The sequence below is a fragment of the Peromyscus eremicus genome, chromosome 20 (assembly GCF_949786415.1).
Source record: "Peromyscus eremicus chromosome 20, PerEre_H2_v1, whole genome shotgun sequence".
Lineage (NCBI taxonomy): Eukaryota > Metazoa > Chordata > Mammalia > Rodentia > Cricetidae > Peromyscus > Peromyscus eremicus.
In genome coordinates this window covers 4,948,523-4,963,729 of record NC_081436.1, presented here as the reverse complement: position 1 = coordinate 4,963,729, position 15,207 = coordinate 4,948,523, and the positions used below count along the sequence as shown (strand labels likewise).

Genomic DNA, 15,207 nt, shown 5'->3' with positions numbered 1-15,207 from the left:
GGTGAACTCCTTAATACCCCAAACCCTTCTCCAAGAAATAATGATCCAACATTCAAAAGGCTTCCCCGGAAAGACTTTCCCCTAAACTCTTTTTCCTTTTTTAAAGACTTTATTTATTATGTAGTGTTCTGCTTGCTTGCACACTGAACACCAGAAGAGGGCACCAGATCTCACTATAGATGGCTGTGAGCCACCATGTGGTTGCTGGGAATTGAACTCAGGACCTTCGGAAGAGCAGCCGGTTCTTTTAACCTCTGAGCCATCTCTCCAGCCCTCCCATAAACTCTTATTACTGTTGACTCAACATTCCAGATGGGACCCTGGCTTCCTTATTTTCTTGTTCTTTAGGATCTGCCCACTTGGGCTACTTGGTATTGTTGGTTTCTTTCTTCAGGCTCTCCCCACATCAGTCTGCTTAATTCTTCTAGTCACATACCCACTCTTTGGTTCAAACTGCACCATCAGCACCTGCCAAAACAAAATGAAAATTGTACCTGCTAGGATGGCTGAGAGTAACTGGGGTACCCAGTACTTCCTTTCACAACGTTTCCTCACCATCAACTTTGTTTCCATCTCACAGAGTGGTTGGTCTGTTTTTTTTTTTTTTCTTTCTTTTTTATTTTACTTTTATTTCATGTGCATTGGTGCTTGGCTTGCATGTATGTCTCTGTGAGGGTGTCAGGTCCCCTGGAACTGGAGTTACAAACAGTTGTGAGCTGCCGTGTGGGTGCTGGGCATTGAACCTCGGTCCTCTGGAAGAAAAACCAGTGGTCTTAACCTCTGAGCCGTCTGTCTCTCCAGCGTCCAGTCTGGATTTTCACTCTATGTATTCTTTTTGTTCTCAGAAAGGGTCTCAGATATACCCCGATCCAAAATCTCTGCTTCATGGACAGTGGCTCAGTGTAGTTTAGGAGAGCTCTGGTCGCCTCTGACATCACAACTTCTAGCACAGGGAAGGCTCGGTCAGTCTGAGAGCTTGGGCATAATCAACACTAGAGGGCGCTCCACTCACAGACTGAAACCTTAACCGGGGGACGGGGGCGGGGGGAAAAAAGCCCCACAGACCACAGATGGGTGGGAACTTAAAAACCTCCAGCTATTGATTGACAGTCTTCCTAGTGTCCAGCTCTGGCTAGACACTTAGGCTAATGTTACTTGTCTTACTTAGTTGTCATATCAGTATGAGATAGGCATTCTTTGATTTTATTGATAGGGAGAATGTATCCTAATACATATGCCTTTCAAGCCCAAGTTAAAACAAGGGGGTCTGACTTCTTCAGGTTTGTTCGATTTGAGAGTCCCTACCTCCCCCTATTTTCAGAATTCTATAATAATAATGATCTATTTAGATTTATTTATTTTAATTTTATGTGTATGGGGTTTTGTTTGTTGTTTGTTGTGGTTTGGTTTGGTTTGTTTTTTGTCTGTATCCATGTATGTGTACCATATGGTGCCTGGGGCATAAGGAAGCCAAAAGAGAGTGTCAGACCCCTGGCACTGGAATCACAGAGGGTTGAGAGCTGCCATGTGGGTGCTGGGAGTCAAACCCAGGTCCTCCAGAAGAGCAGCCAGTGCTCTTAACTGTCGGGTCATCTCTCCAAGCCCTAAGTGAACAATTTTTTTTAAAAGAGTAAATTGAGACTCAGAAAGATGTAAAGTCTCGTCCAAGTTCACAGTGACAGTCGCCTAGGACTTTGTACTTCTCTCAACACATGTAAGAACGACACTGAACATCAATACACACACTTGTTGACTTTGCTCTCCTGGCTCCCTCTCAAACATTTATTCCTGTGATTAAGGACATAAAGACTATTACTGGTATGTTTGTGTTGGTGCATGTGTGATGTGCGTTCATGTGTGTGGCACAGGCTGGCCATTTTGTGGAGGTCACATGACAACGTGCAGTCTCCATCCTTGCCTGGCACCTTCTTCCTGCCTCCCACCTTGCTGTAGGAGCCCTGGGATTACAGACATGAGCACATGTAGCTTTGTGTGGGTTCAAGGATTTGAACTCAGGGCCTCATGTCTGCAAGACAAGTACTTTAACCACTGAGCCACACTCCAGCCCCCAAGATTATATTTAGTAAGGAGCAAATCTGGTCTCCTACTTAGCCACATGGTTAACAATGAGACTTGGTTTGGTTGCTAACTCAGTCATTATCGGTATGCTCTTCTGTAGGTTATATAGTATATATGCATATATATGATATGATATAACATAATTACATAATATATACCATATAATATGCATATTGTATATTATGTAGGCTTTTCTATTTTCTCACTTGTAAAACCAGAATAAGAATACTCTTTGTCTTACAGGATGGGCTAGCAAAGGCACATACTCTGCCAGGCATGATGATACATGCCTGTAATACCAGTACTTGCAAGGTGAAGGTATAAGTATCAGGGGTTCAAGGTCACCCTTAGTTACATAGTGAGTTCAAGGTCAACATAAGCTATATAAGACTCTGGTGGTAGTGGTGTACACCTTTAATCCCAGCACTCAGGAGGCAGAGGCAGGTGGATCTTTGTGAGTTCAAGGCCAGCCTGGTCTACAGAGTGAGTTCCAGGAAAGGCTCCAAAACTACACAGAGAAACTCTGTCTCAAAAAACCAAAATAAATAAATAAACATATTACATTGCCAGATACAGTAGCAAGTGCCAGCCACCTTCAGGAGGCTGAGGTGAAAGGATCACTTAAGCCCAGAGTGTGAGTTCATCCTGGGCAATTGAACACGGCCCTTCCTCAAAGAGAGAGAAAGAGCAAGACTGAAATCGAGCAGCTGGGAAGGAGGAGAAAGGACAGAAAAGAAGTAAAACAAGGGCTGGAGAGATGGCTCAGAGGTTAAGAGCACTGGCTGTTCTTCCAGAGGTCCTGAGTTCAATTCCCAGCAACCACGTGGTGGCTCACAACCATCTGTAATGAGATCTGGCGCCCTCTTCTGGCCTGCAAACATGCATGTAGGCAGAACACAGCATACATAATAAATAAACAAATCTTAAAAAAAAAAAGTAAAACAAGTTTCGAGTGAACATTGAAAAGCCAGGCTTGGTAGCCAGACATGGTAGCACAGCCCTGTAATCCCAGCACTTGGCTGGGAGGTAGAGGCAGGAGGATCAGCTCAAGGTCATCTTCTGGTATGTAGAAAGTTTGAAACCATCCTGGGCCACAGCAGCCAGGCATGGTGGTACACACTTTTTTGATACCAGCTCTCAGGAGGCAGAGGTAGGCAGATCCTTGTGACTTTCTGGGTCACCTGTGGTTATATAGTGAGACCCTGTCTCAAAAAAACGTCCTAGAGCTAGACTTTCTGGATTTGTATCCATAGTTTTGTTTTGTTTGGCTTTTTGGTTTTTTTTTTTTTTTTTTGAAACAGGGTTTCTCTGTGTAGCCCTGGCTGTCCTGAACTCACTCTGTAGACCAGGCTGGCCTCGAACTCACAGAGATTCACCTGCCTCTGCCTCCCAAGTGCTAGGATTAAAGGCATGTGCCACCACTGCCCAGCATATCCATGTTTTAATACTCCATAGCTGCATGGTTTGGGCATGTTAATCTCTCTGAACCTCTTGCCCGTATAATGAAATAGGTAGTCCCTGAAAAGCTCATCACAGAATATAAACTGCTCTGACACATAGCAAGCATATAACAAATATCAACTAGTTTGTTTATGAGGTTAAATTTGATGATTTAAAGCAGATGCATAGAACGGGCCTGGAGAGGTGGTTCAGCAATTAACAGTATCTATTGCTCCATCAGAGGACCCGAGTTCAACTCCTACCACAAACATCATAGGGCAGCTCATAATTAACTGTTAACTCCGGCTCAAAGGGGTCTGATGCCTCTGGTCTCTGAGGCCACCTGCATCCACACATGAATACACCTATACACAGACACACAGACACACATGATTAAAAAGAAAAAGCAGAAAAATTTTAAAGCAGATGCATAGTAACTTTTCTTTTAGAGACAAGGTCTTGCTCCACCATACCCCAGACTGTCCTGGAATTCACAATTCTCCTTGCCTCAGCCCCCCAAATACTAGGATTTCAAGTATACACCATACCTCGTCATAGTAACTTTTCTAAAAATGATTTTTAAATTTAATGTATATGGGTGTTTTGTCTGTGTGTGCACCACATGCATGAGGTTCCATGAGGACCAGAAGAGGGCGTAAGATCCTCGGGAACAGCAGTTACAGGCAGTCGTCAGCCACAGTGTGGGTGCTGGGAACAGAACTGGGGTCCTCTGCAAGACTAAGAAGTGCTCTTAAACCCTGGGCCATCTTTCCAGTCCCCATAATAACTTTTAATTTCTATTACTATTCTACGAACCTTGGGAAACAAGAGCTATGAGTCACTGAGGAAGAAATGTTAAAGCCCCTGAGCTACCATCAATACACAACAGAAATGGGAAATCAATAACAAAGGTCACCTCTCCTTGAACTCAGGAAATGGGAATCCTAGGAGCTTTTGATGGGCTTTGAACGAGTCTATGCAGCACCTACTGGGGTGGGACTCAGCATCTTGAACCTTTATCTGAGATGAGCTTTCTTTCTTCTTCAGACTCTGCAGGGCAGTGGTTCTTAATCTGAGGGGTGAGACCTCTTTGGAGGTTGCACATCAGTTATCCTGCATATCAGATATTTACATTATGATTCCTAACAGTAGCAAAATTAGAGCTGTGAAGGAGCAACAAAATAATGCTATGCCTGGGGGTCACTACGACATGAGGAACTGTATTAAAGGGTGGCAGCATTGGGAAGGCTGAGGGCCACTGATCTAGGGCCATTGTCCTCAACAGGAAGTGGTTTCATCCAAAGAACATTTAGCAACATCTAGAGACATTTCTGGCTGTGACAATTGGAGCATGCTACTCTCACCCGGAACCAGGGACACCAGAGACATCACACACTACAACGGACAGCCCCTCAGGAAAAACCAGTCTCCTGTCCACAGTGTCAGCGTTCTGAGGGGAGGAAGCCCTAATCCAGGGCTAAGGAGCGCTTCCTCGGTTTAGCAGGATGGGAGCGGGACTGGGAGAGGTGGAACCATGGAGACGACCCGTGGAACCCACAGAAAGGCGTCCAAAACGGCATTTCCCTGATCATCAGCTGCCAAAAATCAAAGAACGACAAAAACAACTGACTTCTTCATATGTTATATTTCATTAATAAATAGGTTTTCTTCTTTAAACACAGAACATATAACAGATTGAAACACTCCCCCCTCCCCCCAGTTCCAAAGACAAGAGTCTATAAAACAAACGCCAACTGTACCGCCCTAAGGGCAGGAAAGTCTGGTAGCAACCATCAGTCCTTCCCTGCAGCACCACCACCCCCACATTCTGCAAGAGAAGGGGGTCTGGGGCTTCTCCCTCGGGCCCTGGGGACTTCAGTGAGAAGCATGTGAATGTATGATGTCACCGTTCCACGATGCATGGGCTATGCGAAGATGAGGTTTTCCCTACCAGCTCTCATCAGCCCTTGTCCTCCTGGTTTCAGTTATAAAGCACCTGGACTAAGCCCCCAAGGGAGCTGCCTCCGGGCCTTCCCATTGTCCAGCCCCCTGCCGCCACTTCTTAAAGGGAAAGGGGAGGGCTCAAGGACCCCTCCCATGCCCAGCCTGCATGGGAACGCTGTGTGGAAGAGGCATGATGCTGAAGGTGAGGCCATGTCCCCGTGCCCCCAACACTCCTCCTTCCTCTGGCATAGAGGGATACTGGGGCACCTGCCCCCTGCAGAGCCTAGTGCCTGGCTTGGGGTGTGATGGTTCTTGCTTAATGTCAGGCCCTCCTGCCAGGCCTGGCTTCTTCTCCCGTCCCCTTCCTGTCTCCTAAGCCCCCACTGTGGCCATCTGAAAAAGTCACATTCAGTGTCATCAGCTGTCTCATCCTCCCTCTCCCCGTGCCTCTGCACCCCAAGGGAGGAAGTGGGGGGCTGTCTCCCCCGCCTCCGGCTCCAACTTCACATGATGGAACAGCTTTTGGCCTTTTCCTTCTTGAAGGTAGAAGAGATGAGTTCAGAGCGACTGGGCAGGTGCAGAAGCCGCTTGGAGAGGCTGCGGGCAGGGCTCTTCGGGGGCACTGGGCTAGGCTTGTTGAGACACACCATGGATGCCATCCGGAAGATGCTGTGGATACTCTTCTCTGAAGTAAAAGCCGAGCCCTCCAGGTAGATCTCTGCACCCAACTGCTTGGCTATTGCACAGCCCTGTGGGGAGGAAGCGGTCATTAATGCAGTGGTCTAAAATGCCTAGGAAACACCATGGCATTCCGTGTGTCACTCCTCAGGGCTGTTTCAGATGACACCCCACCACCAGGGCTGTTCCAGATGACACCCCACCGCCAGTTTTCTACCACCCATCTCTGCCAGTTATTCATAAAAGTGACTCCACACCAGAATCACCTACAACATTTTAAAAAGCTAACTGATGCCGAACCGGGCATAGCAGGATGTCTGGAAATGACAGAGGCATTAGGTCTTAGGTTTTGGTATTGGTGAGGGGACCCAGGACTTCATGCATGCTAACCATGCACTGAGCTACACCCCAGTCTCAACATTATCATTAAAAAAATGAAACAAACAAACAAGAACCCAAAAAACATTTCAAGCCGGGCAGTGGTGGCACATGCCTTTAATCCCAGCACTCAGGAGGCAGGGCAGGCGGATCTCTGTGAGTTCAAGGCCAGCCTGGTCTACAGAGCGAGATCCAGGACAGGCACCAAAACTACACAGAGAAACCCTGTCTCGAAAAAAAAAACAAAAAAAAAAAACCAGAAACATTTTATATGTGCTTATTCCGTGTGAGTGTGTGTGTCTGTATGTGTACTCATGTCACAGCATGCATGTGGAGGTCAGGGGACAATTCGTGGAAGTCAGTTCTCTCCTCCCACTACATGGGTCCTAGGGACCAAACTCAAATCATCAGGCTTAGCAGGGAGCACCCTTCCCCCGAGCCCCCTGACGTTAGTGTTTTAAAGAGTTCTCGCAGGTGACTCCGATGGGAAATCTTAACAGACATTCTTACACTCCTGTGGACATTAAAAATTATCCTTGTGGCCAGTGAGTCAGCTCGGCAAGGAGAAGCAGGTGCCACCAAGCTGGACAGCCTGAGTTCAATCCCAGAAACCCATGTGGTAGAAGAAGAGAACCAAGCCTGAAACTTGTTTCGGACCTCCACCCATGGGCATGACATACACCACAAACACCCAAAATTAAATAACTAAGTAAAAATCATCCTTGGGTCTTGTTCTAAAAATGCAGATGCCCATATCTTTCTCCCAGAGTTATTTTATAGGCATGGAGCTTAGGATTCAAAATCCAACAATTGTTTCTCTTTGTTTGCTAGTTTTGGTTTTTTTTTTTTTGTTGTTGTTGTTTTTTTTTTTGGTTTTTTTTGAGACGGTGCCTTATTATGTAGCCAGGCTGGCCTCAAACTTGGAATCCTTCTGCCTCTACCTCCTTGAGTTCTGGGATGACAGACTACATCCAGCGCTAACAAGCATCTTTAATGAGTCTGATGCATATGGTTTACCCAAAAAAAAGGAACCTTAAAAATGCTGGCACACACACAGGAGAGGCTCACGAGCTAACCTAGAGCAGGATCTAAGTTAGGTACCTGCTACCCCAAACCACATGATGATCTGCTATTTATAGATAGCCCCCCAATACCAACTCTATCTTGTCACATAGAAAGAGTTTAATCCAGAGCCATATCTAAGCCCTCCACCATAGCCTTCTTTCCCTACCCCGCCCTCCAGCACACCACACACACACACACACACACACACACACACACACACACACACACCTGCTCATAGGAGATGGGTGCCTGCTTCTGGTGGGAAAGCTCCATTAGCGTGCTCAGGTCTGTTCGCAGGTCTGTCTTGCAGCCAATAAGCAAAACCCGGGTGCTGGGACAATAGTCTAGGATTTCTGTTCTCCACTGAGGGTTGGAGAAAGAAGGGGAGGGGAAGGGGAAGGGGAAGGAAAGAAAGTCAGTGGCGGATACCAGGACAAGTCCGGCCAGCAGCGACAAGCACATCACTCAGTATCAAAGCTCAGTCCTTCCTCTGAGTCACAGTATCCCTGCTGCACTAATTACATCATCTTCCTGCCCATGAGGCCTTGGGTGGCACCAGTGTGCTAACCCAGGAGCCTGTCCCTTCAATCAACAGCACAATCACCGCGGGGGGGGGGGGGGGGGGGGGGGGGGACGACGACACACAGGGCAAGTCTCCCACTCCCTGACACACAGAGGAGACATGGGTCTGTCTTCTTTCCCCAGTCTTGGGGAAAGAATGCCAGTTGCGGGGTGGAGGGGGCAAGGCAATTTCTCCCGTGAGAAGCTAGGCAAGTCCCACAGCACTTCCTGCAGAGTCCCAGATCTTGCCAGTCAGATCCAGAAACTTCCACCAGCTGTTGAGTCCTGACCTGCCTGACTCTGGGCCTGGGATCACAGTCCACAAAAGCTGCTCCCAGAAGGCCCCACTCCTCACATCCCCAGAAGGTTCTGTGAGCCTCCAGCACCTCCCTCTCTAGCTGGGCCTCTGGGAAAGTAGTACAGTAAGGAAAAGTCAGAAGACCGAGAGGCAGGAGACCCGGATCAACCCAGAGCCACAGCTAAAGGTGAGACTTCAAGCAAAACAGTTTTCCTGGCTGACGAACAGGAGGACTGGAGGACAAGGCTCCCTCCTGTTCTTCTGGGGAGTAAGGAGAAACTATGGATCTGATCTGCACCCCACCCCAGGCCTTGCTTACGCTAGGGAAGCACTCTCTACCAGCTCAGATGCATCCTCAGCCCTGTTTTATTTTGATTTGGAGACAGGGTCTCACTAAATTGCCCAGTCTTGAACCTTGGTCTCTGTAGCCCAAGCTGAGCTCGAACTTAAGATCCTCCTGCTTCAGCCCCCTCCAGTAGCTAGGATGACGAGCGTGCACCCCGCCTCAAGCAGAGCCTTACCTTTTTGAGTGCGCTGTCCACAGTCTCTGGACGGCTGATGTCAAAGCACAGTAACACTGCATCTGAGTCGCTGTAGCAGAGCGGACGGACGTTGTCGTAGTACGGAGACCCTGGTGGAAGGGAGAAGAGCCAAGAGTGAGCCATGGCGGTGTCGGCGGTGTCTTCCCTTCGCTACAGGCCTACACCCAAGGATCCCTGGGGAATGTGGTTCTGGATCTCCTAACATCCAGCTATGTCCCACAGTGCTACTGAGTGGAAGCTCGGGACGTGACCACCTGCCAGAGGCTGTTCAGGAATACCACTTCCCTTGGTCCTAAAAGAGAGGAGAGCAAATGGGTAGAGCATACTCGGACCCTGTCTGGGTTTGCCACAGTGGGTTTAATTTAAGATCGACTCCTAGTCAGAGTCCCAGAAACTGCCGGTACCTATGGAGAGACAAGGGTTTGTGTCAGGTATCCCTCCTGTCATCTGAGCCTGCCTGCTGCCCAGCCTCTGCTCCATCCTTCTACTCAAGGGTCTCCCCGTGAGGAAATAACCCTGCCTGCCTGTTACATAACTGACCGCTCTGATTCCTTACCTGGGGGTCAGAACTTCAGGAGTTCGAAGGGGGAAGTAAAGCAGCCAGGATTTGGCGTTTGACCCCTTTTCCTAGCTTACAGTGAAGAGGGCAAAGGGAACCCTGTGGCCCCCACCCCTCAGATCTCAGGGAGGCAATCTCAAAGACAGGAACACCCATAGCTGTGAGGTCAGTGGCGAGAGCAAGGATCCTTGGTGGAGGGGAGGAAGGCAACTCAGACCCGGGTCTGATGGGGTGAAGACAAGGTGGAGGGGAGGAAGGCAACTCAGACCCGGGTCTGATGGGGTGAAGACGAGGTGGAGGGGAGGAAGGCAACTCAGACCCGGGTCTGATGGGGTGAAGACGAGGAGCCGAGCCCGGCCCCCTCCACCCCGAGGAAGGAACAGTAGCAGATTTGGAATCCAGACAATCCGTGCTTAGAATAGCAAGCAGCCCCTCTCCCTGTACTGCAATCACCATGGAAACTGGGGGGAATCCAAGCTGAGGTGGGGGTGTCGGTCATAAAAAAAAAAAAGAAGTAAGGGGGAGTTGGGATAGCTGCCTGCTCCTTCAGCAATCCACCCTCATCTCTTTCTGAGGTGAGGTGGGGGTTGGACCACAGCAGCACAGAGGCAGGGGAGTGCTGCGGTACTGGGGGAGGGGGAGGGGAGTAGGTCTCCATTTTGGCTCCCAGCAATCCCCCTCCCCTAAGACCAGCAACTGAGTAACAGAAACAGGTTCAACCCTGGCCCAAACATAGGGACACTCCATCCCACACATCACTGTCATTTCCTCTGTCCTTACGGGAACCTGCTCGGAAAGAAGGGTAACTGACTGCCTACATCCTTTCGAGATGAGGGGGTAGGGTGTGACCCCGGGGCAGAAAGACCACACTTGCTGATATTCCATTATCTGGGCTCGGGATTTCAGGGCTGTGTGAAGAGGGGAAAGCAGGGGGGGGGGGTGGTAATGAAAAGAGATGAGCCGCAGCAAGGTTCAGGGACGACTGGAAGGTGGGAGGGGACAGCAGGAGAAAAACCATACATCACGCAGCCACGCTGCATTCTGGTCCCAGCCAGCCAGCATAGCACAGTCCAGGATAACCAGAACGCTGCCTCCCTCTCCAGGAACTGCATCGGAGGAACGTACCAGCTGAGGGATTTTGTTTGTGGAGAGAGCCAAAGAAGTCTCTGTCATTTTCTGTTTACCCATCCCTTATCTCCAGACCTCAAAACTGGAGAAGAGGAACAAGATTCCTTCATGGAGGTAGGGTGGCATATTTCACACACATAAGAAAGTCTTAGGGATTTGCAGGTTAGTTCCTCTTTAAACTCAGCTTGAACACGTAAAAAAAAATATTTATTTATTTATTTTTTTTTGGTAAAGCATGGATTTTCTCTTCTTTGTCATATTGCCAGCTCTTACTCCTTAATTATGTCTGAGACAGACCGTTAAAAAGAGGGCCTGGGGTAGACCAAGTGGGATTGGCTCAGAGGCAAAGCAAGAGTCAGCTGAGCTCTAAGGGCTCGGGGCAGAGAATGGGGGAAACACTGTTTTCTACGCGCGTTTGAAAGTCGGGGTACCTCCATCCTCATGCCAGTTCAGGGAGAAATAACAGCTACTAAACCCATGCACTACTGGACACTAACCCCAGTGTGGCCATGCCCCACATTCCCGTCTTCCCCACCCTCCGAACACCGATGATGCATCCTTCATGTGTGAGCCGCAGCCTCTGATGGGAAGGGCTGAGTTGCGGCAAGCAGACACCAGGCGCCTGAGAGGGAATGCAGGAGAGCCAGGTTCCCTCCAAAGCAGGCGGCTCTCGGCCCACTACAGCTGCCTCTGGCAGAACTGTCCCTACCACTCATGTAACTTCGCTCTGGAGAACTAAAGGCAGGGGGGAGGGGGGGAGGAAGGGGAGGAGAGGGGAAGAGAGACAGAGAGAGAGAGAGAGAGAGAGAGAGAGAGAGAGAGAGAGAGAGAGAGAGAGAGAGAGAGAGAGGAGGGAGAGGGGGCAGAGAATGTGTGTGTGAGAATGGGGAAGACCTGCCTAGTGCCCCCAGGAGTACTCAGGGGTCCCTTCCCCAGCCCTCTGGAAAATGGAACTAGACCAGAGGCCTGAATGGCTCCTGAGGGTTTGTTCACCACTTGCCCTGCTCATCTAAGAGAGTCCATGGCCCCAACCAAAGGATCTTTCCATTCCTTCTCCGTTTCCTGGCAAGCACGTCTATCCTCAAAGAGGGATCCCCCCCCCCCAAAAAAAAGCAGCAGCTACAGCCAGCCAGTGGAGGTAGGATGGCGCGTTTGTGGCCATAGTCTTACCTGAAGTATCCCAGAGACTGAGCTCCACTCGCTGCCCCTCGGTCTCCAGACAGGCTGTGTAATTCTCAAACACGGTAGGCACATAGGTCTGTGAGGAGAGAGGAACCGTTCACACCTGGCCTTGCCTGCCCTCGGAACCCCACACCTAGTGCTGGCCACACAGGAAGCCACTCACACACACATGTATTAGAACACTGAAGTGTCAGGTGATAAGGAGCCAGAGGAGGGCCTACATGGGGCAGGAGGAACCGTGAGACAGGAGGAAGAGAGCGCAGAGACACTGGCTTCTGCTCCTCGGCCTGGGACAAGCCCCCCACCCAGCTCCCGGCTGGTCAGAGACACATACATTCATATTTTCTTCCCATCCCTAGATTTGTGTCCCATTTTCAGAGCCACAAGCCCATTCTAACCTCCTTCTGCCCTCTAGTCCCTCGGCATAGGTGATTGGCGTCGGAAAGCAGAAGCGTGCCCAGGGCCACCCTCCTAAGAGCCTCCCAGGAGGGCCTGGCAGGTACTGCGTCAAGGATAAAGCCCAGGCTCTCCAGAGCCTCCCGGTCCCAGGAATGAAGCAAAGTGGGAGGGGATATGATGGGGAAAGAGGTGAGGAGGAGCCGACCGGGCGGCAGAAGTGGGTCAGCTCTCAGGGGAAGCAAGGTAGGGCAGTCCTCTAGCCAGAAGGCAGGCAGGCAGGCAGGCGGGCGGGCAGGGTGGGCCGGGCTGGGGGTGGGGGACGGCTCCCCCGGGCAGGTGGAGATGGACCCCGCGGCGGCGGCGGCGGCGGGTGGCTCACCTCGGGGTAGCAGTCCTTCGCTAGCACCTGTAACATCGCCGTCTTCCCGCACTGCACGTCCCCCACCAGCACGAGTTTACATCTGACCACCACCGGCTGCGGCGCCCGTCTCTCCTTCATGGCTGCAGCCTCCAAGGGACTCGGACCCGGGTTCAGCGAGGAGGAGGAGGAGGAGGAGGAGGAGGTGATCGCGTCTGAAGTATCCACAGAGAGACGGGATGCCGGTTCCCTGCTTGCCTCCAACTGAGGCGGAGGCCGACCGGCCCCGTTATATGTCCCCAGGCGGAGCCAATCACAAGAGGAGGCGGGCTCTGTCCCGGCCAATCGCTAAGGTGGGATCCCCAGCAGCAGGATAGTAAGGGACTCTGAGTCAGCGCCCTCTTCCTCGCGTCCCTTTCTGTTAAAGCTGCACCGATGCTTCCTTCTGGAAGGGGGATTCCCACGCTTTTTGTAAGGCCGTTAGGAGGTCAGGAGGGGACTGGGACAAGGCTAAGTGATCTTGGGATGTCCATGAATTAGTGTCAGACCCATAAAGAGCTATGGATCCAGAAAGCGAGGGTTGTAGGGTCTGTCCCAGGAAGGCAGCAGGACCTGTCTAAACTATGGACAGGTGGCATCTCTCGGGGAGAGGGTGGCCCTAGGGACCTGTGACTCCTTAATTCTATCTAGTTCCTATCCACACTGGTTCCACATCTGGAATCTCCTTCTAATGGAAGTCGGTACCGACGCCCTTTTACAGCCCGACTCCCTCCCTCAGCAACTACCTTCATCAAAACAAGTCAGGGAAACAACAGTTCCCGACCCAGAGACAGGCAAAGGGAACGATTGAAGGAGTCCCTCAAGGAGGAGTAGGAGAGAGACCAAACAAGCTGCTATCTGCTTTCAGGCGGCCAGGGGGCTTCTCACTCCAGGCCTAGCACCAAGGCGTTTTGTTCTGTGGCCTGGCTTCAGATTCTTGGATGAATCAGGTGCAAGGCTAGTTCCAGGCTGATACCAGCTGACTCTGACGCACTAACGTGTGTCACCGGTGAAAGTCCAGCCTGGAAGACAAGGCCTGGGCATTAGGGATAAGAAACTGGAAGACAGTCTAAGATGCAGATAAGCTATGAAACTGCCTACTGGCCCTACCTTCAGCACCTCCACGGCTTCTGGGGACCCCTCTACTAAATAGAACTATGGGGATACACAGCTCATATAAGTCCCTGGCCATCTGGCAACCAAAGAAGTTCAATAAGGCCTCCAGGGAATTGGGGACCAATTTGGGGCAAACTTGAGAGCAACCTGGGGTCTGCCCCCACCACTTCTTGTTTTGTTTGTGTGGTTTATTTTTGAGACAGGGTCTCACACTGGAACTCACTGTATATAGCCCAGGATGCAAATCCTCCTGCCTCAGGCCTCGGGCCTGGAATTAAAAGCATCAGACAACAGCCTGGCTCAGGGTTGTCTTGAAGCTCCTTCCCATGACAGATCCAGCACTTCTGGGATAAACCTGGTCTGTCGTCCGTCTGTCTGTCTGTCTGTCTGTCTCTCTCTCTCTCTCTCTCTCTCTCTCTCTCACACACACACACACACACACACACACACACCTTGGCCTTTAAGCCACAGTCATTGCTGCCCACCCATTTTCTCTAAAATAAAGGGCATTTCAAAGGCTTCTCAGGCTGTATGGACAGATCTTCTCAGGCTCACTGGAACAGAGAATGGAGGTTCTCTGGGAAATGTAGCACAGCCGATAGATAACCCTCTTGTCTCCTCTGTGGTTTCTAGGCTTCTGGGTAGGCTCATGGGTTGGACTGCACTGCCCTCTGCCCATGTCCCACCCATCACTTCCAGGGATGGGGTCACCCGAGGGAACCTCCAGGGCAGAAGGCGTTTCCTTTAGGGTATCCTCTTCTCCCAGGCTCTCTGGAAGTTTCTTCACCTTACCTTCCCCCACACCTATCCTCAGTCTTCATATAAGTTTCCACCTATGGAATTTTCCCTCTTTTGCCCCTTTCCAGCATCCTGACAGCTTCCCCGAGCTGCCCATTAGTGTGGTCTGGAAGAGTTCCAGGACAGCTGGAAGAACTGTTGTCTGTCCCAACCCGGAGTCCTTCCCCACAGCTTGACCTGCCTTTCCCACACTCCAGCTCTAGACACAGGTCCAGAAGTGTCCGTCGGGTCCCTGTGTGTTCTCCTGTTTAAAGGCTTATTTATTTCAAGTACATTGGTGTTTTGCTGGCATGTATGTCTGTGTGAGGGTGTCAGACTCCCTGGAGGTGGAGTTACAGACAGTTGTGAGCTGCCATGCAGGTGCTGGGAATTGAACCCAGGTCCTCTGAAAGAACAGCCGGTGCTCTTAACCACTGAGCCATCTCTCCACCCTCTCCACCCCCTCCCCCCCCCAACTCCCCCCCCCCCCACCCCACAGTGTGTTCTCTTAACCCCTAACCAGGTTTCCTCCAACTACAACCTGAAAGGTTTTGGCCTTCTCTCCATGTTCTTTCCCGGCCTCTACACACACACACACACACACACACACACAAAGCTTAGTGAACAGGGTGCTTGCCTCTAAGAATCCCGGCATGGAGCCCCA

General features: G+C 50.6%; 1 protein-coding gene across 1 annotated transcript; it reads right to left on the bottom strand.

Moving 5' to 3' along the window:
* Positions 1-5,235: 5,235 nt before the first annotated feature.
* Rnd1 (Rho family GTPase 1) lies at positions 5,236-12,887 on the bottom strand. The gene is made up of 5 exons (XM_059247514.1): positions 12,633-12,887; positions 11,843-11,930; positions 8,965-9,074; positions 7,813-7,947; positions 5,236-6,212 (listed from the first exon to the last, which is right to left on the bottom strand). Exons 1-5 carry the CDS (start codon positions 12,750-12,752, stop codon positions 5,967-5,969), a joined length of 699 nt encoding a protein of 232 aa, XP_059103497.1. The 5' UTR covers positions 12,753-12,887; the 3' UTR covers positions 5,236-5,966.
* Between the last annotated feature and the right edge of the window lie 2,320 nt (positions 12,888-15,207).